General features: G+C 39.5%; 1 protein-coding gene across 1 annotated transcript; it reads left to right on the top strand.

The window, feature by feature from the left end:
* The first annotated feature begins 1,144 nt into the window (after window positions 1–1,144).
* On the top strand, window positions 1,145–21,765 carry calb2a (calbindin 2a). The gene is made up of 11 exons (XM_026172969.1): window positions 1,145–1,429; window positions 5,633–5,709; window positions 5,794–5,883; window positions 7,791–7,871; window positions 9,920–9,976; window positions 13,419–13,496; window positions 14,860–14,915; window positions 15,053–15,092; window positions 16,548–16,601; window positions 19,277–19,348; window positions 21,017–21,765. The coding sequence occupies exons 1-11, from the start codon at window positions 1,336–1,338 to the stop codon at window positions 21,131–21,133; spliced, it is 816 nt and encodes a 271-aa protein (XP_026028754.1). The 5' UTR covers window positions 1,145–1,335; the 3' UTR covers window positions 21,134–21,765.
* The last annotated feature ends 4,142 nt before the right edge of the window (window positions 21,766–25,907 follow it).

A 25,907-nucleotide genomic window follows, 5' to 3' on the forward strand; every position in this document is an offset into this window, starting at 1 on the left:
CACAAAATGGGATGTTAGATGAATATTATTATTGTAATAAATCTGCTATCTGTTTAAATACTTCAGATACTGAAAGAGTGTTTATATATCAGTTTCCTGTTTGAAAAAGTCCTTAAGTGACCAAAAATAATAAATAATTAAGTTATTTTTTTAACTGATATGAAAAAGATCCTCATTCAAATTCAAATTTTCATTGAATCAGTGTTTAAAGAAGTTTTAGCAGGAAAAAGGAAAAGTTCCGTTAATCACTTAACTAGACTGCAGTCTTTTAAATTATTTCTGCCCCATAAGCTTTATTTTGTGCTTGCATATTGGCATGACTCACTTGGCAACAAGATGAAAAAGAGACATTGTTGATGCTGTAGTTACATCTACTGACTACTTTACAGTTTAAAAATAATAGCTGTTAAAGTATTGACTGACATCTGCCAGGAAGGCTCGAAGGACCCATGTCTTACAGGATTTCAAGCACAACTGAGTACAAAAGGGAAATATTCTTTACTTCATGTGCATAAGCTTTCTTCTTACACATTTCATCCAGCAGCATGAAGATGCTTCTGGGGATGCTTGCCCTCCTGCTCATTATGGTGTTATGAGTTCATTTTGAATATTATCCCCTTTTGCAGCAAATAGTTAAAGAAATATATAAGAGTCCATTTTTCCCTCCAAGCCTCATTCCGCTAATAGGATCTGTGGTCTTGCTTTGCACACAAGACTGGCCATTAATGAAAATCCCCCTTTTTTTTCCAGAATTTACATTTGTTATGGGGGCTAATCACCGCTGGCTGGAGGTGGTGTGGGAAATGTGATTAGTGTGTGAGTTCTAATTAAGTCTGTGAAGCCTCACGCGCTGACAGACAGGCTCGGGGAGCTGCACGCTGGGAAGGAGAACACACACACGTATGCCTTTCCCCTGCATACAGAAATGCGTGAGCTCGCATGTATGCATTGCAACAGATTAAACACACACATGGGATCTGAGATGAATGATGATACAATGGCGAAAAAGTCAATCTGCTCACTATCTGCATCTCTCTCCCCGCTCTCTCACACACATACACACACACTCATCAGCCTACTGCAGTGCCCAAGACGTCCTATCACACAGCTACATCAAGCTTGGAAGCACATACGCTGGGACGCTGAGTCAGATGTACACTGTCGGTGGCAGTGCGCCCCCAGTGGTCGTGCAGCGGTGCTACCGCTCCTGCGCCGAGGTTAAAAAGCGGCGGGCGGCGCACTGGGGCCACAGTGTGGGGCGTGTTTGAAGAAGACACAGAAAAGTTAGCGGATTTTTGTCGCGTCTGACTTGCAGCAGCATCGGTCGAGAGCATCATGGCAAACAAAGCTCAGCAGCCTCCTCACCTGCACCTGGCCGAGGTCACCGCGTCCCAGTTCCTCGACATTTGGAAACATTTCGACAGTGATGGTAGGATTTTATTTCCCCTCCTTAGAAATTAAAAGTTTATTTTTAACTCTAAATTAATGAAATATTAAATGATAGGCTGATTAGATACAACTGGTGTGTGAAGTCATCGATTTAATGACTGATGGAAAATGCGAAGAAAAGGTTGGAAATGCTTTTCAGCCTAAAACCGTTAAGCTTAGCAAAAAAAAAAAAAAAAAGATTTTCGCGCAAAAGTTAGATTGTGCAGGCAGAACGACACTTAAGAGATGTGAAAGATTAAAAAAATTAAAAGAAGAAGAGGAAGAAGAAGAAGAAATTGAAATTCTTATGAGCCATCTTTGCAGCTCACAAAGTGAGATTTTAAGAATATGGGACTGTTTTTCATTTGGTCCCGAAGCTGTGGTCTATTCTTTGTCTTCGTCGTTTGCCTGTTTGATGGATAAAGCAGCTCAAAGGAGACATTTTCTGGTTAGATCATGTTTAACAACTTCAGAATAGATTTTTTTTTTAAATCAAGAAATACATTTTGGTTGCATGGATTTACAATGAATCTATTTATAGTCACAGTTATAGTTACGCACGGTTTTACGTTTTTGGTTCTCTGATAAATCTATCAATCTAAATGGTAGGTAAACTAACACCATGTGAAAGTCATTAAAGCGCAATTCTGGTGCATGCTGCACAGAGAAGTGCGCCGCTTTTTAGAAATGAAGGCATTTCATTTAAACGCCTGTGAAATTTTGCAGTCAGCAACTTGTGCTTCCATTGGTCCTTAAACTGCATTCATCTGTGAGCGATGCTGCTTCCACTGAGCTGTATCCGATCACAGCTGATGGACTGATGAACGTGCCATTCCTGAAAACTTCAAAATTGTTACTGACAATTTATTTTCCCATTAATATCCAACATACGCCCTTACGCATTTTTTGTCATCAAATGACTCAGTGCTGTCTTACCTTCTTGTCTCAGTGCTCTTTATATCACTCTTTGTCTGTGTGTGGATGTCTCTATGACAAATTCATCAGCATGTCACCACAGTAGTGAAAGTTTTATAAGCCTGATTAGAGATGCTTTCATTCCATTTGAAGGTCTGCAGACTCCTCAGCAGATTGAAGGCTTTCTGCAAACTGATGGATAGACTATACAGCAGTCTGATAAGAAGACCATCAGTTGCTGCCTGTAAAACCTATAAATTATTCTTTTATAGGTTTTTAGAGTCTTTTTTAGATTTTAAAATAGAGTCACTGTGTGCTTTAATGTGCCACATAACTGGGATCTAATATCAAACTGACAATATTACGAACCCTGTTGAAAATAGTAGTCAGGATCTGTCATCTCATTCACTTTTTCATGAATCTCTGGCAGTGATGTAAACATGATGAGGCTACAACTGGCCATTATTTTAAAAATATACAGTCTACTTCTCCAAGATGTCCATATCACACCTGCAGATGAGGCAAGTGTGCCACACCTATTTGCTTTAAACACATCCTCCCGAGAGTTTATTGTCACCATGATGTGTTTTGATGCTGGCACACTTGCTGAACTGCTTTCCATAGGGAAATCAAGGTGGAGGGACATTTCGGGTGGGGCAGAGAGGTTCCACAGCTGAGCTCCTCCATATGAGCCGCTGTGCAGAGAAGGTTGTTATGGCTCTTATTGCTCATCATGGTTTCAGCGTATGGATATTAGTCCAACCACCCAGGTACTTAAGTTCTTAAGCGGTGGTATTTTACATATTTTGCTCTGCAGTGAGCCACTTTGCAAATCAAATTTAACCAGTACGCTTCCACAGATTTGGCTACTGAGTCTGATTTCTGCACTCATTAATGGGAGTGTCTTCTGGCTCAGCAGAAAGAAACGAGAGCTAATTTGTTTGTTCAGGTTGAGTAAATATCTCTGAGTTCGAGATAAAAATACATGAGAGGCGATGCACCTAGAGATGATGAAACCACATATTCCCCTGGTTGGCCCAGGATCAAATCTCATCTGGATTGCGTCTCTTGCAGCTCCTCTGCTCAAGCGTCCCTCTCATCTTTCCTTGCTGTCTCCTTCGAGCCTTTTCAATTCAGTCACTTCAAAGCTGGAAAAGGAAACAACTGCAGTTTCGTTTGCTAATTATAGCAGATTTGCTGTCAATTATTTCTTATTGACCTGGATAAAAACAATTTGGAACACTAAGCAGAATCTACTTCCTGAATTGACCCAGCTGTGAGCTCAACACAAAATATTTGAATAGACAGGGCTCCACTTTCCTTTGAAAGGCAAATGCACTTTATCTAAGCTTTAAATATGCACTTAGTTGGCACAACTGGCCCCTTTGAGAGTTTTTCCCGGTCGGGGTTGGATTATAGAATAAATAACCAGAAGTAAAATCACTTTACCAGCTTGTCCCAATGGTCTAGTGATGCATTAAATGTTTACTAGTGATGAAAAAGTGTTTATTTGGGTCTAAAGTGGTTTTTGTGAACCTTTTACAGTATCTGGGTGCTAGGTACAAACTTTAAGTGCGTGTGCAGAAATACAAAAGTACAAGTTGGCAGGAATGTTCTCATTGCGCTGTGCAAAGTATATATTTGACATTTGAGCAAAATTATCTGGGAGTAAGGTGAAATCAGCCATAAAATGTAGCTGCTGGCAATGATGCACATTCACATACTGCTATTTGGTCTAAATGTCTACACTGGAATTGGGACACTTCAATACAATCCGTACATACTGACGTTAGTCAGCAGCACACACAGCATTTCATACCTTAAACATACTGTTGTTATTTAAAGGCTGCTTGAAACAGAACTTGCTTATCCTGCTTTTGAATAAACAGAGTGTGAAAGCATTAACAGATGGTGGTTTGCACAAATGAATGGGTCTATTGCTGCATCTATTGAGCATATGAGCGCATCCCCAAACAATCATTTCATATATCTGTTTTTATTACATTTTTATGCCATTCGTGTTGTAGTTAATCACATCATACTTACTCTGTTTAATTACCAAGCGGGCCATTTCTCTCTACAGTGCTAAATGTCAAATAAGAGGCACAGGAGGGAGGCTCGACAGCAACAGAGCATTTCACTGTCCCACATTTTCATTAAAACAGCAGAGTTTGTATTCATGAGTTTTGATAACATCACTGAGGAATGCACACGCACGCACACACAATTTCCTTGGATAAAAGATGTTGTGAGTTTAGTTGAATAGAGAGAAGGAGTTAGATTGAAAATGACAGAGGGAGAAAAAGAGAGACAGAAAGTTAGAGAGAGGCGGAAGGAAGTGGATGGCATAATAATCTTTGTTAGCGTTTAATGAGGCAGCACTGCCTTCCAGGGTTTTATTGAAGCAGCTAGTCACATCGTTTGGAGCCATCTGTCCGGCCATTCAGCAGGAGTGTTGAAAGAATATTGGCACCGGTTCACATACTACCTGGGTGAAGCGGGCACCCTCATTTGTCCTCCGAATAGGAACTGTCAGGGCAACAGAACAACAGGAACAAGAATAAAATAGGATGAGAGAAAAATGAAAATCAACTCTGTGGCCACCGCAAGATAAATTTGTCATTAAAGAATCAAAAAAGTGTGATTGACACGATCACAGATTAAGCGCCGCCTGGCAAAAAATGACACTCATGCCATCAGTCATTATGACAGCTTGTCAAAATGACTGGTGGCACACAGCAAACCAAGGTTAAGATATTTTCTAAAGGATTGTAGAAAGCCACACTGTTCTTGGCAAAATATCACTTTCAGAGTTTAAGTTATCTCAAATAAAAAAGCATATATAGGCTAGAACTATATCTAAATTAACCATTTATTTTCGTCTGCTTAATATCTGCCAGATTGCCACTGAATGCAGTATTGATCACTACTGAATAACCGAAGTGGCCCATGAATCATCACCTTGAATATCAAAGAAAAGTTATTTCCCATATATAGCCTCTCCTGGCATCCAATCTTGTGAACACAAAGTCTTTTGAAGAGTGATCACTGTGGCAGTCAATAATGAAATCTTTTAGAAGGAGAGGAAGAGAGTTACTGTTGAAAGGCTCGTGTTTGAATCAATACCAGGGCAAACCCAGGCCACGTTGGGATCTGTTTGACACTGTGACCGTGTCTCTGTTTGGGAACTTTTTGCACATCAGCATTACTGGTAAAAAATAAAAAAACAGAAAAACAATGCCATTTGTGATGTTGCATTAACATGCAATTATGGTCTCTCTGTTCCAAGGTAATGGATACATCGAGGGGAAGGAGCTGGAGAACTTCTTCAAGGAGTTGGAGATGGCTCGGAGAGGAGCGGGGGTGGTGAGTTCAGGGGCCAGGAATTAATCACATATCTCCACACTGACAACTCAGGCTTCACTTATGTTGAGTAAAATTGTTTCCTAGGACCCTACAAATCCTACATTCAGAGAAAAGATGAAGGAGTTCATGCAGAAGTTCGACAAGAACAAAGATGGACGAATTGAGATGTCAGAGGTAAGGCCTCAGAGGACCTCTTTATTTTATTGATTTTATTTAACAGAACAGCTCGACTGCCTGGGAAATATGCATTTTTGCTTTCTTTCCCTGATTTGGATGAAAAGATTGATACAAAACGTTTATATGGAGCTTCACAGTTTAGCTTGGCATAAAGATTAGAAACAGCTAGGCTCCACCAAAGATTGGTTTGACTTTTTGAGAAATATACCATCACAACCTGGACTCAGATATGCAGCAGAAAATGGATAGATGTATGGGTTTTTTCACATTCTTTACAATGATTAAGATAGAAGATCATTGCTCCCACATAAAACAAAAAGAAGTCGTTTATCTTAGCCTAGCTTAAAGATATAACTACCAGTAATGCAAAGAGGGTGGGTACCCACTTACAAGAAGAAGACAATGAGAACCTAGACTGTCCAATAATGAACGACTGTCAGCTCGGACGACAGGATGATTTCACATTCTCTTTTTTGACAAATTTACTGTAAATAGCCAAACACTGACTACGCTGACAGTTAGCTTAACTTAGCATAGAGTGCATGAGTAATTACTGGTCACTTAAATAGGATACACTAATCAGCCACAACATTTAAACCACCTACACAATATTATGCAGGTCTCCCTTCTGATGCCTAAAATGTTTAACCCAGAAAACCGAGGCCACAGAATCTCCATGAGTGTCCAGTGGTTTCTAGCACGGAATCATTTTGGTGTTGTGGCTCAGCTAGGTGGGGCTTCTTGTGAATTCTCGATCACAGTGGGCTCTGGGAATTTTGGAGCCAAGAAATTTTGGTGCCAAGTTAACAGCTCAAGGAGCTGTTCCTTGAACCATTCCTGAATAGTTTCTGTGGTGTGGTGGAGCACATTGTTCTGCTGGCAGTGGCTGCTGCTGACTGGGAGCGCCATATGGAGCGTTGCTTGGTTTGCAACAATGTTTAGTTGACTACTACTTGGCAAAGTAACATACGCATGCAGCACTTCTTGGACCCAGGGCCCAAAGTTTCCCAGCAGAACATTTCATTGTAATGACATAATTAATGTTTCTTGCTTCACCTGTCATTTTTTTTCAGTATGTAAAAATTCCGAAAACAACAATTTGTGGCGTTACATTTACATTGCATGTTTATTGTGATCACTTTTAGGCCTATTTCATGTGATCTTTTGAATTTTTAACTGATCTGGGAAACCTTTAGTTCAGATAGCACTGCCACAGTCAAAGGAGGATTGTTATTTCCAGTCATTTACATTTGGCAGAATGACTTTCTTGTGGAAGCTCACTGCCCTTACATGTGCAGACATGGAAAGCTGGGGGCAAGAAGCTCACATGACACACCGTATATGTGTCTTGTGCATTGGATATCAGACCATAAACAGACTGCAAAATAAAGGTGAAGGTTTTCTGCTCATTGTGAGTGATGAGAAAAGGTTCAAAAAGAGAGCTCAGATAACTCAGAGATCCAAAAATAAAGACCCCAGAAGTCTGGTCAATATTTAACTGCTTGCATAAATGCGGTCTTCGTGATGTTCTCTATGGACCATCAGTTTGGGATATTGGTTTTCCTCGATTTGACCACTTTCACAGTGATTTGACAAAGCTGTGAGAAATAGGGCTTCTGCAATATCAATAATCCACTGCTGCCAGAGAAGTAAATGAGTGTGCAGTCCACTTGGTTGTGTGAACATGCAGTTTATAGTCTTTGTCTGAACAGCTAAAAATATGTATTTTAATAAATATTTCTAACTTAGGCATAGTTGTGCTTCTGAGGTTGTGGCTCTCTATTATTTATGCTGAGTTGCCCATTTGAGGCCTTGCAGACAAAAAGCTTCCCCAGTCTCTCCCAGAATATCAACTGTACCATCTTGTGTTCTCACCACTCCCATTTCCCTGTCACTTTTCCTAGCTGGCCCAGATTCTTCCAACTGAAGAGAACTTCTTGCTCTGCTTCAGACAGTTTGTCAGCTCCAGCGCTGAGTTTATGGCGGTAAGAGTGTGTTCCTGAGAATATCTGTCATATATTTTTTTCATAAGAACCTGCCACTCCTCTTGACCAACTTAATTATTTGATCTCTTCTTTAAGGCACTTTTGAACTTTTTGCACAGGAGGTTCTTGTTCACCGTTAACATTGGCCAGGGCGTACTTACTTCACTCAACCATAAAGTTATAGGCCAGAGTCAGTCAGCCTCAGAGGGCTTTAGTAACTGGAAAAAGCTTTAGTAACTTCATGGTGAAAACCATGCCCAACAGGAAGGAAAACAATCACCCCCACAGTATGCAACTGAAATGCTAACAAAATTGAGCCGTAAAAGGCTAATACTAACTGTGGATTATTTTCTGGAGACACTTAAAAATAATAAACATACAACTTTTGCTTATCTTACAGAAACATATGAAGACATTGGATATTTGTCTTATCAGTGATGATGCTTGCTGCATCCCCATTCCTCCTGCTAATAGCATCTATTTAATTCAATTCAATTCAGTTTTATTTATATAGCGCCAAATCACAACAACAGTCGCCTCAAGGAACTTTATATTGTAAGGCAGACCCTACAATAATACATACAGAGAAAAAAAAACAATCATATGACCCCTGTGAGCAAGTACTTTCGCGACAGTGGGAAGGAAAAACTCCCTTTTAACAGGAAGAAACCTCCAGCAGAACCATCCATGGTGGGGTTGGGGCAGCCATCTGTCGCACCTGGCAGGGATGAGGAACTCTTGAGGAACCCAAGGGTGTAACTTCTGGCAGAACCATCTCATGTCTTATAGTCACAATCGATGTGTTTCTCCTGAAAAACTGCATTTTTTATTCAAAGTTCCTAAAAAAAATACTTCTTGCTTCCTTTTTGCTAACAGATAGAATTAACAGGAGGCACTTTCACACAGTCGAAATTCAATAGAGACCAGAAACAGAAATCAACATTTACCCAAATTTGTGGGAAACTTTTGTCTCACATTATTAAATGGTTAAGTGGATAGTAGAGAAACTTTACTACCATTTATACTAAACATTTTCTGAAGTTTAAGTGGCACTTTGAATTTTGGATAATAGGTGAAGAGAAGTAGCAAAAAACCCTCGAGACCGATATAGATTTATATCCTGAAAGGTAGCAGAAACAGAAAATAATCTATTCTACCAAATATCTCAAGAAGATGAGACAAAATGGCAGATTTCATGTTAGATCTGCTAAATGGAAAAAATGAAGCCAATTAGAAACCAATTACATGTGAGGAAGAGGCTGTCCTTGTCTCTTGTGTCATATTGAGAAGGAATAATGAAATGAGAGAAGGGAAACGAATGAAAGAGAAGGTGTGCAAAGAGAGAAGGATACAAAGGGCAAACGAGCGAAAGCAGGAGCAGAGGAGACGTAAATGAAATGTCGATGGGAAGTTGAGAGCCAAAGTTTGAGAGCATAAAACAAGAGAGGGGAGATTAATCAGTCTTTGCTGAAGGGTGCAGGGAGGAGGAAGGGGGCAGAGACGTTTTTAAAGGGTTAGAATGAGGAAGCGGAGCCTTCTATTTTCAGAGTCATATATAATGGATAACACCACTGTAGCTCCTCTCTGCAGAACCCAGAGGAGGAGAGGAGGAGCAGAGAGAGGGGAGGAGAAGGAGGAGAACAAGAAGGGGGAAGGCCATCCATCTTTGATAAGGAGCCCTTCTCTGGACAGGGACAGCTGCTAGATTAAAACATTCATTAAAATGACTTTCTCTCCCCTCTTTCCTCTCTTTGTCCACTGTTGCCCTTTGCTCTGTATGTGGGCAAATAGGATTGTATTGAAAACTGTATGATTACAGTGATGGTCCAGGCATTTGTGGTCGGCTGCTCTGGAATGATTTCTGCTGTGCACCAGAGAAAAAAGGCAAACCCTTGGCATAGTCAAAGAGTAAGCTGGGAGTTGATCAGAGAGGATTTATTCAAGGGGAAAGAATGTAAATCACTCTGGAGACGAGCTTCTCTGTGCTTTTGAGCTGAGAAAACGCTTTCAATCGATTGCTTCAGTTTGTTTCGTTGATTTCTTTTTAGGCATGGAGGCGATATGATACAGATCGCAGTGGCTACATTGAAGCAAATGAACTGAAGGTAAATTCTCAACAACATTAAATCAAATGTTAAGAAGCACTGACACATGTTTATTCATTTGATCATATGTGACCAGTAACATGCAGTGTCTCATTTATTACAAATATTGCTTTAACCTGTTGTCATACTTATTTTATGCATTTTCTTCTCTTTTCTCCCCCTACACACATTCATTTGCACATCAACACACACAATAACAGAGCACACCCCCTAAAATGTAATTATCAAATATTATGAACTAGGAAACTGCACATGTCCCGAAAATCTTTAATCTCTGTATTTTCTTACACCTTTCATTCCAACATTTTATTGACATTTTAAATATATACAATATATCTTTATGTGTACGCATACTTGTATGTATATTTCAATTTTGCGTTACACCTGCATGCTTTGTTTTTGGTATCAAATAAATCAAAGGGGGAAAAAAATTTGTGTCATTATCATAGACTGTATAGCAAAGATGGGCGTACCTAGCGTAACCCATTGTTTATGGAGTCTGGTTTTAGGCTTTGATTTTGGGATTATGGCTAGTTTTTAAACAGTCTATTAATGCTTTTTTGTTTTTTGTTTTCGAAGCTCGTAGCAACCAAATTTGGCTAACAAACCCCAAATACAAAGTTATGAGCTGATGCTAGCTTCATTATCAAGGTGCTTTTAGAGTATCACTCTTCAAAATTTCATCACAATCCAATTTAAAGAAACAATATAATTACATTTAAAACTGTTTCAAAAAGCAGCAGCACCATGAGCACAGTTTAAAATAATGAGAAATCCTGTTCAGTCACCTGAATTAACTTGAGTAAATAGCTAACAGCTACAGCCTGTCAGTATAAACATCTCTAACAAGATGAACTTTGATTTACCTGCATATATTTTGACAAAATTCATCTTTGTATAGTTTTGATCAAGGGGAAATAAGCTAAGAGACCAAAACAGTTTTTGATCAAACTGACTCACTTTTGGAGCCAGCCTCAAGTGGCCACAAGAGGAACTACAGCTTTTGGCTTAATTTTTTTAAAAGAAAAGGATACAGCCCTCGTTCTTGCACACTCACTGTGTCAAGGCTGAATGGCCGGTGAGTGGTGTGGACCCAAACGCAGACAAAACGAGGCGTGAAATGTGAATAACCAAAAGGGGAGCTGTTTCATATAGGCTGAACAGAGTAACGAAAAGGCTGAAGTGAGCTAAACTATAACTAAACCTGACAAAGAACGAATGACAACTCACACCATGAATACAGAACAGGGTAACGAGGGAAGAGGAAACACAAGGGGAAGACAGCTGGAGTGAATAAACATAATGGCACGGGATGAAGCAAAACCGAACACACTGAACACAGGATGCGACACTGTCAGAGTAAACAGGAAACATTACAAGTACGCAGCTTCACATAGGACCAGGAGGAAAGAACAGACAGGAGACCAAGACAGACAGGGGGAGGCAAAGGAAGGTGACACAAAAAGGGAAACACGGAAACAATTAAGGAAGACGAGACACAGAGGGAGAGAGAGAGAGACGAGACAGGTTGGGGAAAACATACATGACTGCACATGACAGACAGGGGAGAATGGAATGAAACATCAGGAGGGCACATGTAAACAGAAAAGGGAGACAAAACACAAAGACGTGACTTGGACCTGGGGAACAAGGAAATGAGACACAGAGAGAGGAGAGACGTAGATGACATGACAGACATAGAGGACACAGAGGAGAGACCAAGACACAAGGGGAACCTAACAGACAAGAAACTAAACTGGGAATACAAGGAACTCAGAACATAGAATAAACTCAAGACTAACCAATGAACCTTAAATCACCATAAAGCATATTCACCAAAACACAGGAAATTCAAAACGCTGGGTCAAATGGCCCAGAAGCTCGAACCGCCATCAGTTATTAATAATCAGTTTAGCATACATTTAGGAAGCAAACATAGGTACTGTTTGCCCAGCACATAACTTTAAATACCTGATAGAAGTAGAAATGTCACATTCATTTATGTTTTTCTTATAACTGAATGTGGCATTCTTTTGAGACGTATAAATTGTTTGCCACTGAATATTTTCAGTGTGTCATCTGTGAGCATATGGATGAGCCTTTTGACTCAGGAGAGATAAATGTCTGCTTCACAGGAAATTCCCCACTGACCTCAAGTGTTTTCTTTTTCTTTTTTATGTAGCGAGGATTCAGATACAAAAAAAGCTTTACTGATTACACAAAGGTTAGTCATTAAAACCCTTCTAGGAAATGTTTTGTCAAATTATATAAAGGAAAGTGCACCACAGTGGCAAGCTGCGGATTAATTGGGGTCAGTGATTACTCGTTGTATACAGATTTGGCTGCTCGGGTAATTGTGGGAATAAGATCTCTTCCAGCTGACCAGGTGCAGATGAGTTACTCAGGTGTGGCTTTTTGAAAGCTTTAGAAAAAGTGCAGATGAGATCTCAGGAAGCAGACATGTGTCTCACCACATAATTGTGAGCAGGCGCGGAAAATATTGACTCAAGTAGCACATAACTGATACCTTTGGTCTAATGCTACTGGAGTACTTTATTTATAGAAGATGTTATACTGTGCTAAGTTCAGAAGGAATTGTAGTGTTTGCTGCTCTACATGTACTCTTCAATTCTAATTTCAAAACAAAACACCAGATAAACCAATAAATCAAAATATAATTTAATAATTCAGTGTCTCGTTTTTTTTCTTCCTTTTTTGTCCCGTTTTTGTCATTTCTTTCTCTTATTCTTGCATTTCTCTCCATACCTAATTTTCACATTTTTTCTTTGTCAAATATGGTAAAGAAAAAAACCCAGCCAGCCCAAACTTCAACACTCATGAATATAACTTTATTTTGCAAGTTTATGTTTTTTTGATATGTTAGGGTTATATTCTCCAGGGCTTATTGCAGATGTTTTGAGTGTTTTAAGTTTTTCAGATTGTTAGCATATGTTAAGTAAATGTAAATGCATCTTCATCTAAGATCTCTGTATTTGTTTTCTGGACATTTTGCCTCAGCTTAATGAAAGACCAGGCACAGCCGCTGGCTCCTTTTACTAATCCATGGGTGCTTTTCATTATGCCTCTTCGCTTCAGTCTCTCGTGTCTCTTTCTCGCTTCCTAGCTCCTCCTGGATATAAGAGAGAGATGAAAGGAAGAGATATAAAGGCGGAGGAGCTAAAGCTGCTGAATGCTTAGTTTTAGTGTAATTTCATGTCACGGCATTTGATAAAATTCTTCCATATAGGATGCGCATATGTTTAATTGCAAAAGTTTTTCCAAAAGCCTTCTCTCCAGTCACTCCTCATCACCCAGACTTGCATTTTAGGGCACTGCAAGATCCTCCATGATGGGCAATGATTTTTGGTTCATGGGAGGAGAGAGAATACAAGGAAGCACAAGTTAGCATAATGAAAAGCACCCTGTGTGTCTCTGTCCTCAGGGCTTTCTGTCAGACCTGCTGGAGAAAGCTAACAGACACTACGACGAGCAGAAGCTGCAGGAGTACACACAGACCATAGTAAGACTTGCTCTCTTGCACATTCGAACGCTCAATCACACAAGCTCAGTTTAACTGGACAAACTTTACACTGGACAAACAAAAAGCTGACAATCTTTAGAAGTTGCTTCACTTGAAGAAAACTAAACTGTATACATTTCTGATAAAAGGCAAATGTCTAGCAATTTGTGGAGGTACTCAGTGGCCTGTTATAGTGGTGGCTGCAGCCCTGTGCGGCTCACTGGTTGTGACCCATCATGTCCTGCAGGTTGTGAGACTGCAGCCCAGATGTGCTAACATCTGCTTCTTCCTGGAAGCCCCAGAGCTGAGCTGACCTAATTTTCTGAAGCAGTTTCTTCATAGACAAATTTATTGTTACTTCATCTAGTGCAGAGGGACATATTAGAGATAAAGCAAAAAACAGAGGCTGAGATTAATGTAAAGAATGAGTCATTTTAATCAGCATACTGCTATGATGCAGGCAGTGTTGCTAATTTATGAAAAGTAAGGTGTAAACTAATGACTAAAATTAGTCTTGTAATGAAAAGGAAATAATACAGTACTGCCAGCAACAACGGGCATTATACCCATGCATGATCTCTACTTGTGCAATCAGATTCACACATCGCTGTTCACATCTGTGTCACCTTCAGTCTCCAAAGAATCAAGCTGACCAAATGTTCTTAGATTTTATGCACACACTTATTACATTTAGTTATGACATATGTACAGTCCAAATTTTGACCTCCAAAAGGGTCCAGGAAAAACACCAAACCTTCAATGGTGACATATTTTCCTCCTGTCTTGTTACTCAGAACAAATTAGACCACAGACATGTTGTCAAATGCATCCCACGCTACCTCTCGAAGTAGTTTGAGTGATCCGTCAGTTGTTTTTTGGGTTAATTGTTCAGCCAATAAAAATGCTCATCACTATTTGCATAGACCATAGTGGCATCAAGATGCCTTATTGCATGTGACAACAGTGCAAAACTTCTAGGCATTTTTTACTGTGTGTAGGTTTTCATTTAATAAATAATTTAACACTCTTCGATGTAAAAGAGTGGGTAAGTCTCCATTTTATTATTCTTTTCCTCCAGTGTAACTCTCTTCTAAACCTTCTGACTTATTGTATAAGGAAAACCTGCCATACTGGCTGAAAAACTGAAGCAAGGTTTATAGACCGCTGCTTTTAGTGTTCCTCTGTTAGACATGTAGTATTAAGGAGGAAAAAAAGAAGTGGTGAATATATCATAAATTTATGGCTACTCCTTCGGCGTCTCAGCCAATGAAATGCACGGAACCACGTGTACCTTTACTTTGACAGAGTATACCTATAAAAAGCTTCCTTTCACTTTCTCCTCTGTTCTACTTCTGCTTTGTAGCTCAAGATGTTTGATCTGAATGGAGATGGGAAGCTGGGCCTGTCAGAGATGGCAAGGTAATATGTAATTTTGCTTGTTTTTGCTCATTGTGTAAATGTTGAAGCACACTGCCCGCTGATGCTCATTCACTGTCAAAGAACGTGAATAATTTAACAACTATTGTGTCCACTAATGAAGTCCTTCTCTGCCGCAGGCTTCTTCCTGTACAGGAGAATTTCCTGCTGAAATTCCAGGTAGGGGACAAACATGGGGCTGAAATAAAAGCAAAACAGAAATGATATATTATACTCGGAGAACGCCACTGAATTACATAATACACTGTAACCATTTTATAAATTTATGATTCATAGTCCTGTTTTTGATGATGGTTAAAGTAGATATTCATTGACTCTTCAAGAGTAGCTTTGTATAATTCACAGTTTAAAATAATCCTTATATGTATTATAGTGGATCTTACTGCTTCATATCAATTCATCCACTGTCTGAAAGAAGCTGTTGTAGCACCTCCCACTTGAAGCCAACTTTCATCTGATTGGCTGCCCCTCATAACCGACGGGGTGGAAAAGGCTGTGGGCAGGGCTTCTCTGCTTAGAGACAGAGCTGTGTGCCAGACCATATTAGAGATATCCATCCTCAGCTGACATACAGAGTCAGATGTAGAGAAGACTTCTGTGTGAAATCAAGCTTGAGGTTTTGGCTAACAGCAATTAGTTGACTATAAACTGCCCTCCTTATTTGAAAATTTCACCATGTTTCATATGAGCATAAACCACAGCAGTGTTGGTCAAGTTACTTGAAAAAAGTAATCAGTAACTAATTACTGATTACTTCCCCAAAAAAGTAATCCCGTTACTTTATTTTCAAAAGTAATTAATTACTTAGTTACTTAGTTACTTTTTAAAAACACGATTTACAACCTGAATAGGTAATAAAGCAATAGATCTTTCAGCCCAATTCTACTTTTTCTGCATAATCCATCAGAAAAAGTAGAATCATAATCAAATGGAAACGTCTCTTTTTAAAACTTGTTTTATTAGTTTTAATCTTTTAACTTTATGCATCAAGCAAAAATTAAATTATATGCACCATATTATAAAAATATCAGTTAAAGAATCCGCGAGTTTCTCTGTGAGTTTCCCATCACGTCGTAGCGCACTCGGTGCTTGCTCGGAAGTTTAGGGGGTTTTTTCGCTGTAAAAAGAAGTTTTCTTCCCACGCACAACGGACACTAATGTCACTTTTTATGGAATCAAACTCAAAGTAAGGTCAGTACTTCCACACTTTAAACGCTGAATGCTCATACTCTCTCCCGCACTCGATATATGATCCATTGTTGATCTGCACACAGCTATTGTCACAAATGTCTTACTCGCTTACGTCACTGTCATGAGACATTCTCGCAAAGAAATCATGGTTTTAGTAACGCAGTAACACATCGTTTTTATGGGAAAGTAACGGTAATCTAATTACCATTTTTGCAATAGTAATCCCTTACTTTACTTGTTACTTGAAAAAAGTAATCGGATTACAGTAATGCGTTACTTGTAACGCGTGCCCATCTCTGCACCACAGTAGGAGTTCATAAGTGACAGAAAACAAAGTATACTGGGTCTGAGTTAGTTGCACATATACATGTCTTTATTGATTTTTTGTAGTCTTGTAATTAAAGTGAAACCTTGTGTTTACAGGGTGTCAAGATGACTTCTGAGCAGTTCAATGCCATCTTCACATACTATGACAAGGTAGGTGACATGTTATCAAAAGTGGTAAACTGAAATTCAATAAATGTGATTTTTTTTAAAGAAAAATCAAAAAAGAAAAAGAACCAAGACTGTGATGAAACTATTTGGCCTTCTTTTATTTAATCAAAAAACAGGTTTGATTTTTTATTTTTATTTTTAATGACTGATAATAATTGTGAGTTGTGGGGCATGTTTTCCAGTCTCAGAAGGATATGTCAGAAAAAGTTTCAGAACAACTGCTTTAGTGTACTTTGGCAAGAATGGATTCTTTGATCTGTCTTTCTGCAACGTTGGGAGCTCTCCCGGGGATTTCCTCCATGTGTTCTGAGCTAGATTGGCATCTGCAACAACAACACACGAGAACCTCATCATATCTAGTTATTTTGTTAGCGACAGCTCCGTCTCCCATGAGTCTTCCCTATGGGGAAACGTTTAAGGCTTCAGGCTGTTGTTACATGCTCGTGAAATCATTGTGAAAATAATTAATGGTTAGTCCACACAAAGACAGACAGAAAAACAGAATGGAAGTGTGTCTGAATAAGGGTGGGACTCTTTACAGTGTAAAAACACGCCAGCTTGAGTCAAGCTGTCTGGGTGACTCAGTGCTGTTTGTTTAGGAGATCCCTTTTTGTTAAAATCATGAATATGTAAATTCTGTCTTTTACCTTGGGCACTCTTCATTTACCTAGGGAAATGAGTCAGACTTGGCACACCTGTCCTTTTGTAAACAGCCCAGGGTGGCTGAGCAGTGGTTTGGTTAATGGGCATATTTTCCACATTAGCAGTAGAACGGTGGGGAGGGACTATGGTACAAGACGGGAGAGAGCAGCGCTCTGTGCATCTGTTATATCATTTTTCTTGTTTATGGTATCGTGTGTGTTTTGCACAGCTGAGGGACCAGCCATAATCTAAGTAGCTATAAGAAGGCTGACTCAGTTTTTTGCAGAAATAAACAATTCAGTTTGATGTAATACAGCGCTGGTGCCTTTTAGCCCAGTTGTTAGCATTACCTTAATGTTCAAAATGCTTTTCATTTTCCCCCGATTTATATTAGTGATGAAATAGAGTAGTGAAAGTAAATTAATTACAGTAAATTAAAGTATGCGCCTTACTGCTTTTTCAGCAACAGTGATTCAACTGCTGCCTGAAATTCATCCCCTTTGTAACCAAAAGATGGGCAATATCCTAATGTGAACTACATGAAACTACAAAATGCAAAACTTTGAAATGTAGCATGTATATTATAATTGCTTCATGTCTTCTATCCTATGACAGAACAGCTACACTGCTCACGTGCAGCCTTGCACACACGAGAAGACAGGATGCAGACACTCAGGGACTTTTTAGGTCAATAACAAAAAAATAAAAATTGGAAATAGTTTTCTGTGCCCTGCTGTAGCAACAAGTAGAAGGGCTGCAAAATGCCCGTTTATCTACTAAGTTCACTTTGAAGCACAAGGCCACACCATGTAAGTCCATGACCTTAAATCATGTCAGTGCACTGACGTTGTGATTAGAAAAAGAATAAAAACAAACAGCTATTCATGTTTTCAACCTCTGTGTTTTTGTGCTCTCTTTTTGTCCCATACTAAGTAGTATGGTTGGCAAATTTGTATAGAGCCGTCCATGGCAGCGATGGGAGGGGGGGGTTGGAGGTTGCGTGCGTATTCATGACTTGAGTCAGACTGAAGGCTTGCACTCTCTTCACTCTCTCTAGTTCACTAGTAGAGGACAGGGTGGAATGTTTAATTATAGATTAGCCACTGCCGTCCATTCATGTAGTCCCCCCTCTGCATATGGAGCACTTGCATTTATGTGTGTAATTAGTTTCATCATTTTGTTATGAGCTCAAGCCCCTGCAGCAGAAACACAGGCATCTGCCGAGTGGCTGGGCAAAGTGTGGCCGGTCAGCTGAACACTAACGTGGCTCACAGTGCCATGGCCCCACACTGTGCAAGACTTGAAAATGTCTGAAAAGCAAGATGGCGTGGAGTGGAAGACAGACTGGCTCATACCTGATGTTGCTCTGCTTTCCCATAGCGCTGCAGAGTGCAGAGTCTTTTATCCTTAAAGGGAAAATAAATAGAATTTACACTTTATTCCCAAGATCTAGGACACTTCAGTCTGGCTTTGTGAACATCAAAGAGCATCTCCCAGAGTTAAAAAAAAAATATAAGTAAATTGGCAAGACACTCAGCTCTGAAGTCGTCTTGAGACCGAGCCTAGATGAACAGAACATGTTTTGTGCCATTTGCCAAGGGAAAATGTCCAATAATTTGGGCTTATTTTCTGGCCCTAAACTCTCTAAACACGGCTGTGAGACATAGCTCATTAATTAGCAAGGGGGCTCCGTATTAACTTAGCAACTAACCCCATACACAGAGTTTTGAATGGGAAGTCTTTTTTAAATGATTTGCTGATTGCTGCCACAAAATACTGAATGAATGAAGTCGAGCAGCAGCGAATGAATCAAAACATTGTTGACAAAAGGCTGCCTTTACTTTAAAGAATGAATTACACGAAGGGAATGAAAATATATATGTGACATCTATATTTTCAAAAGCTGTGGTAAAATTTGGTACAGTATCATTATTATTAACGGTAATTACTTGCCTCCATTATGATTGTTTGTAAGTGAAAATTACAATCATGATGTTTTTGGTGACTCCTTCCAGGATGGAAATGGCTACATCGATGAGCAGGAGCTGGACGCTTTGCTACGAGACCTTTACCAAACAAACAAGAAGGTAAGACGGGTGTTCACTCAAGGTGATCAGACCTACAGCCTGCTAGTGCATACTGAAAAGAGCGCAATGGGGAGGTTTAAAAGATCCTATGATGTATGGTTTGGAGACAGGGGCACTAATAAAAAGAGAGGAGGCTGATCTGGAGGTGGCAGAGTTGAAGATGTTAAGAATTTTATTGGAGTGACTAAGATGTGCATGATTCATGAGAAAGAGTTGGAAAGGCAAGGCTGATTTGGACATGTGCAGAGGAGGGATAGTGGATAAGCTGGAGAAAGGATGTTGAATATAGAGCTGCCAGGAAGGAGGAAAAAAGTAAAACCTAAAAGGAGGTTCATGGATGTAGTATGTAGATGTAGATATGCAGAGGGTTGGTGTGAGAGATGCTAAGGATTGGGAAAGCAGATGATTTGCTGTGGTGACCCCTAAAGGGAGCAGCTGAAAGAAGAAGATTGGCGGATACTAAGATAAGCATATGTGTATGCACCACATGTGGCTTGCCTTTGAACTCCTTAGTTTTTATTTTGGGTTCTTCAATCCAACGTGTTTGCGGTCTAAAAAGGTATTTTAAACAGAGCATTCTGCTAGTCCATGGTATGCCTGGTGCTGATTTAAGGGTAATAATAGTTTATCGCCTCCCTCAACGATGTATTTATTAGGCTAATTAGAAGTGAGCGTATATTACTTTTTGGCTGACATCACAGTAAGGCATACATTAAATCAAACTAAATGTGGGTGGCACAGTGGTGCAGTGGTTAGTATTAATGTCTTAGAATTAAAAAATCCCTTCCTAAGCTGAACCTCTTGGTTGGCTTAAGCCTTTTTGTGCAGAGTTTGAATGTGCTGCCTGTGTCTGCGTGGACTTCTATCAAAACTGAGCACAGACTAAGGATGAGAATGTGGTAGTCCCGTGGAATACACCAGCGACTAGCAACCTGTCCAGGGTGAGACAGAAAAGTTTCAAGCTCTTACTTAGTGCATTTAGTATTCTAGCAAAATGAACTGCACATAACTGGAACATTTATAGTCTACAGAGTGTCTCAGCTCTTTTTAGCAAAAGGGCTGTATATCCATACAAAGCCTAGTAGGTTTTTCCTTCAACATTAGCTACCAAAGCTGTTTAAAGCACTCTTTGGAAAGATAAACACTTGAATTCAAGCCCAACAGAACCCCATTTAAATTATCCTGAGATATGTAGATTTTTTCTCCCCCTCGCCAGCAGTACTACAGAGTGATGTTTTGATGAGTGAGTGGCCATATGCTGAGCTCCGGCAAGCAAATGTGGATACTCTAAAAACTGGTCTTTGTAATATATTACAGAAATGCTCCATAAACAAAATGTTTTAGTGAGGAAAAAAGATGATTGCAATCATAAGTTCTTATGCTTAAAATACAACTCGGAATACTTTTCACTATTTTGTTCCAAACCTTTTAACTTCAAAGAGATAGAACAATCAAAACAAAAGAACTTGCCTTGGATTTACTTTTCTGTCATTCAGGTTTCTAGTCAGAAACATAATAACATTTTTTAGTTTCCTCAATATCTTGAAAATAATCAAAACCTAATGCTGGGAGGAGAGTAGGAGAATATTCATCAAAATGAGCTATAGGATCATAACATGTTGCTTTTTGGCCTCCTCAGTGTATCATATCACCCTGTCTCTCATTCAGGAGGTGGACCCCACAAATCTGTCGGGCTACAAGCAGAGCATCATGAGCCTATCTGACGGAGGGAAGCTCTACCGTGGCGAGTTGGAAATTGTCCTCTGCAGGGAGCCAATTGTGTGACTCTTCCTTCTTTCTGTTCGCATATCATCATTTGCTCTGCCTGCCCCACCCTCTTCCCCTAGACCACATCCACTTCCATCTGAGTGGCAACATATGTATATCAGGTGCATGTGCCAGACACCTCCCGCCCCAATCATTACCTAAGCCCCTCCCCTCTCTCAAAGTAACAGGTTCAGATTGAATGATAAGTGCACTGTCAGCACCAACAGCTCTTCTTCTCTAAACCTTGTTTTGTTTTTTGCTACCTTACCTCTAATAATCATGACCCATCTGAATCCCTGTAGCTCTCTCTAGTAACCCTCCCACATCTTCCATTTCTGACCTCATCCCTGCCCATGCTGTGCGTGACTTGCAACTGACCAAAAGTCTCCCTAATGCCACCAAAATGCCCTGATGATAACTGCTATACCTTAACCCCAGCTTTACTGACCCCTTCGTTCCCTTGCTTTTTCAACTTTGCATTAGATACAATATAGTCAAAGAAAACTGCAGACAGATGTGTTTGAATTGATTGCATTTATAATCTGTGATGGAGCTGATATTAATTTTCCATCTCTGTTTTTCCTGAAACTATCTTGTTCAATTAAAACTCTTGTGTATCATTGCCATGAAAGGATTTTGGTTTTCAGTGTTTGTTTTTTGGCTGATACTGTCAATTGAAAATATTAATAAAATATCTTAAGATAAAATCATCTTTGACATGATTTTGTGTGAGTGACTGAGAGTGGTACAATACCATGCAGACCTCCCCTTGCCTATTTCAGCTATGCAGTGTTTCGCTATTCTGTCAGTTGCTTGATACATCCTGTTGTGGTGACCTTTTGCGTACCAGCTTGGCCATTTTTATCAAGGACTCCCAGCTTTTCCTGCTCCCCCACCTTCAATCCGCAAGCCGAAGTGTAAGAAGGATTAACGATGGTTGCAAATCCCAACAAGAGTGAGACGGTGTGCAATTTAAGGCTTTAGTGAAGTTACTTTGGAGACATTCAAAAACTGGAATCAGTTGATGTTAGCCTGCAGTATTAGGCTAAAGCAAGCAAGGGGTCTAATGTTTTGTTTTTTTAACTGTAGCTTTAGTGGGCTAAAGATGATGAAGGGAACTTAGCTGCTGTTATTTACAGGATAACGTCTTTCCTCCATTTGCATAATGAAAATGACTGAAGAAATAGGTGGCAATAGGTAAAATAAAACAGCATTACAGAAATCCTCCACTCCATAGAGATGCAGAAGTAATTCTGGACTGTTGCACAAAACACAGCCTGACCTACGGTTCTCGCTGACATGAATTTAAAGTGAAAATGTAACTGGCTTTCAGCCTTATTCAGTTCTGTGGGAATTAAATGTCAACACCAAATAAAGGACTTTTGAAGTTTACTTAAGTCCAAATATACTGATAAAATATGTTGAGGATGGAATAGTTATTGTGGCTTGATTGAGGTTTATAAGTCACCGGCTAAATTATGTCATCAAGGAGAGCTAATAGGATTTGACTTGACTAAAAAAGTAACTGAAAAGCTTTAAATGTCAGTAGAAACATGTATGCGGAGCCTGTTACATAAGAGCTGCAATAAAATATAACTACAGAACTTAACCTTAACAATTATTTAAACTGACAGCCTTAAAATTTTGGCTGAATTCCAGTACAGGAAGCATTCAACTCCTCCAGTTGAATACAGGATAGGAGGTTTTCCCTGCAGCTGAGCTGACATGTTACTCCTGAGGTAGTAGGACAGTACAAGATATTTCTACTAAAACTCCTGTAATCGGTTTGACATGCTTTTAAAGCAATGTGAATAATACAGCAGCCACACAAGCGCCCCATCATACTGAGGAACTGGTGCAAATCCACATCAGTTAATCAGGAGCATTTAAATCTTTATACACACATCTGTACTAGAAAAGTGTGTAGATCACTGGCCATAAGTAGCAATCATAGGAAAATGTTAAATTAATCACAAATTAATCAAATCCTAAATAAAGTCACCTGTACAGAAGGTACACCTTACTAGTAGCAGGTTGGAAGCCCTTTTTGCCTTCAAAATGTCTTTAATTCTTCACAGTATATATTTGACCAGGTACTGGAACCAACCCTCTTAGATGATGGTCCATATTGGTATGATAGTATCACACAGCTACTGAAGACTTGTCAGCTGCATGTCCAGGATGCCTGTCTAGTTCCATGCAGAGTGCCATCAAACCCCAAAGGTTTGATGGCACTCTGCTGGACTGAGATCTCTTGACAGTGGAGACCATTTGAGTATAGTGAACTCACTGTCAAGTTCAAGAACTTGTAACATGGCACATAATCCTGCTGGAAGCAGCCACGAGAATATTGGTACACTGTGGTCATGAAGGGATGGGCATGAGCAACAATTTCCAGGTAAGCTGAAAGATTCATACAATGATTATTTGGTTCGAGGGGACCCAAAGCATAAGCAAATATGCATGCCTTGTTAATCGAGCAGATATTTGAAGTTTACACAGCACCGTTCTCGCATGAAAATATCTTAAAAGTTTATTTCGTGACCCAGAAAGAGTAATATTTCAAACTCTGCCACTCTGTGTTCCTCCACCACTGCCTCGTTTGAGTTTTGGACGAAATGGATTCTGGGATATTGCATTTCATCATTTCGAGCTAATTGGAGACCAAAACAGCCAATCAGATTTTTTTGCATCCAAGTCTGTGATTGGCTGGTTTTGTGGCACAACTATAAAGGTTTACAGAAAGAGTGTGCACGGGCAGAAATGTGTGTATGGATAATGGAAAACACTGAAATACATTTTTTGCACGCAGCAATGAATTTTGTTTACTCAAATTTAGCTTTTCTTCGCTCAAAATAAATTTCTCCTCAAAATGCAACACTTGCACCTGCAAATTTTTTTTACGTGCACTCAAATTTTTTTTACGTGCGCTCAGAATAGTGGCACAAAAATAACGCCATACACACTCACCTTAGTTTTGTTTTGCAGCTAAACATGTATTTCAGTAACATAATTCATTAACTACAGTGATATTACAAAACACACACATAAGAGCACTGTTTGGTTTCTAAGATGTATTCTGTTATATTAATTAGGTTTCTCTTTTTTTCAAGTTTCCTGGTTTGGGGAGTTGGCTGTTTCCTGTCTGGGCAAAAGGTGTGGCCAAGGCCTGAAGACTCAGAACCAACCATGTGCTTGTCAGTTAGGGGGGTATTTTAGGTTTAGCTAGGTTATTTTGTGCGTAGATAGTATTGATGTTTAGTTCGGTTTCCCCTTGTGTGTGTAAATCACGGCCATCGGCAAAATAAAAAAATTGCTCGTACTCATGCTGCCCCGACATTATGCCAGCGCATACTGGGGATGGCATAGGCACTGTCTATCGCCCATTTGCTGGGAGTAAGGGCGCCCTCCGTTTGCAAGGTGCGCCCGCTGCTTGTGGCACAGTGAGGAGAGGGCGGGGCGGAGGGGTATTCTCGGCTGGCAGGAGCAGCATCTAATAACCAACTCGCAAAATAAAGCAAAATAAAAACAAACCAACAAACACGAAAACACCAGACATTATGATACAGACTTATAATTTGCACCGATGTTTTGTTTTTTCGAAATTCTATATGCTAGTGATGTGTCGGTCACGAACGAAATGGCTCTTAGAGCCGGGTCTTTGACGTGAACGACACGAGCCGACTCCTTATCGTGAGCTGTGTTTTTTTTTTTTTACCTTCTCTCACCCTCTCTCGCACTTTTTTCCCACTTCACTCAGCATGCAAGCCTTGTGCTTTGCGCTGGGAAGAGGGGGGAGGGGCGGTAGTTACACTCTCAGTAGCACAGGAACAGAGCGGGAGGGAAAGAGAGAGAGAGAGAGCCAGGGAGAACAACGTCACTTTAGAAAGGTATAGTAATCATCCACAACTATTGTGGATGATAAAGGATTCAGAAAGTTTATTCATGCAGGCCTATATGACAGAGAATATGCATCTTCTTTTTGTTTTCATATTTTAATTTATATTTAATTGTGTTGTGGTTTGCAGTGTTTTGTGTTGTTTCATTTTAAATTTGTTTAAAAGGAAAAAGCTGAAAATTTAAATAGTTAAAAGTTGAACTGTGACTAAAACCACTGTTTTTTGTATTATATGATTTATTTATTACATTTTATGTGGAGTGAATACATAAAAGCACGTACAAACTTCAAAACACATAAAAACTCCAAAACACGTACAAAAGACAACAGAAGAGCTTTTGTTACCTAGAGGCTATACAAGCAATTTTTAATTATTTGAATATATATGAGTGCTTGTGTATAAATACACAAACAATACACACATGCTTTCAATTGTGTAATTTAAGTGATCTAGTAGCTCTGTTTTGGAAGTTCAGTTAACGCTAGAAATGCGTTTTGGAGTTTGTACGTGTTTTGTCTCTGGGGGCCACCACATATATTTATATATAAACATATATAAATAAAACCACTTTTTTTAACATTAGTAATTCCTTTTGTGCATATTTTATATTATTGTTAATAATAAATCAATTAAAGCAACAAAACAACCTGAAGATCCGGTTCGGAGTCGAAAGAGCCGGCTCTTTTTAGTGAGCCAAGCCGAAAGATCCGAAAGAGCCGGTTCTCTAAGAAGAGTAAGAAAATAAATATACGCTTTAGGACGAGGGGTAAACGGATCAATAACAATTTAAAAATTATAATTTACAGTTTGTTGATTTAAAGTCTCACACACAAGCCGTTGAAAGGGGGGGAGAGCTGCTTCCAAATAGAGCACATTTCATTCATAATGTTGTA

This window comes from Astatotilapia calliptera, chromosome 7 (assembly GCF_900246225.1).
Source record: "Astatotilapia calliptera chromosome 7, fAstCal1.2, whole genome shotgun sequence".
Taxonomy (NCBI): domain Eukaryota; kingdom Metazoa; phylum Chordata; class Actinopteri; order Cichliformes; family Cichlidae; genus Astatotilapia; species Astatotilapia calliptera.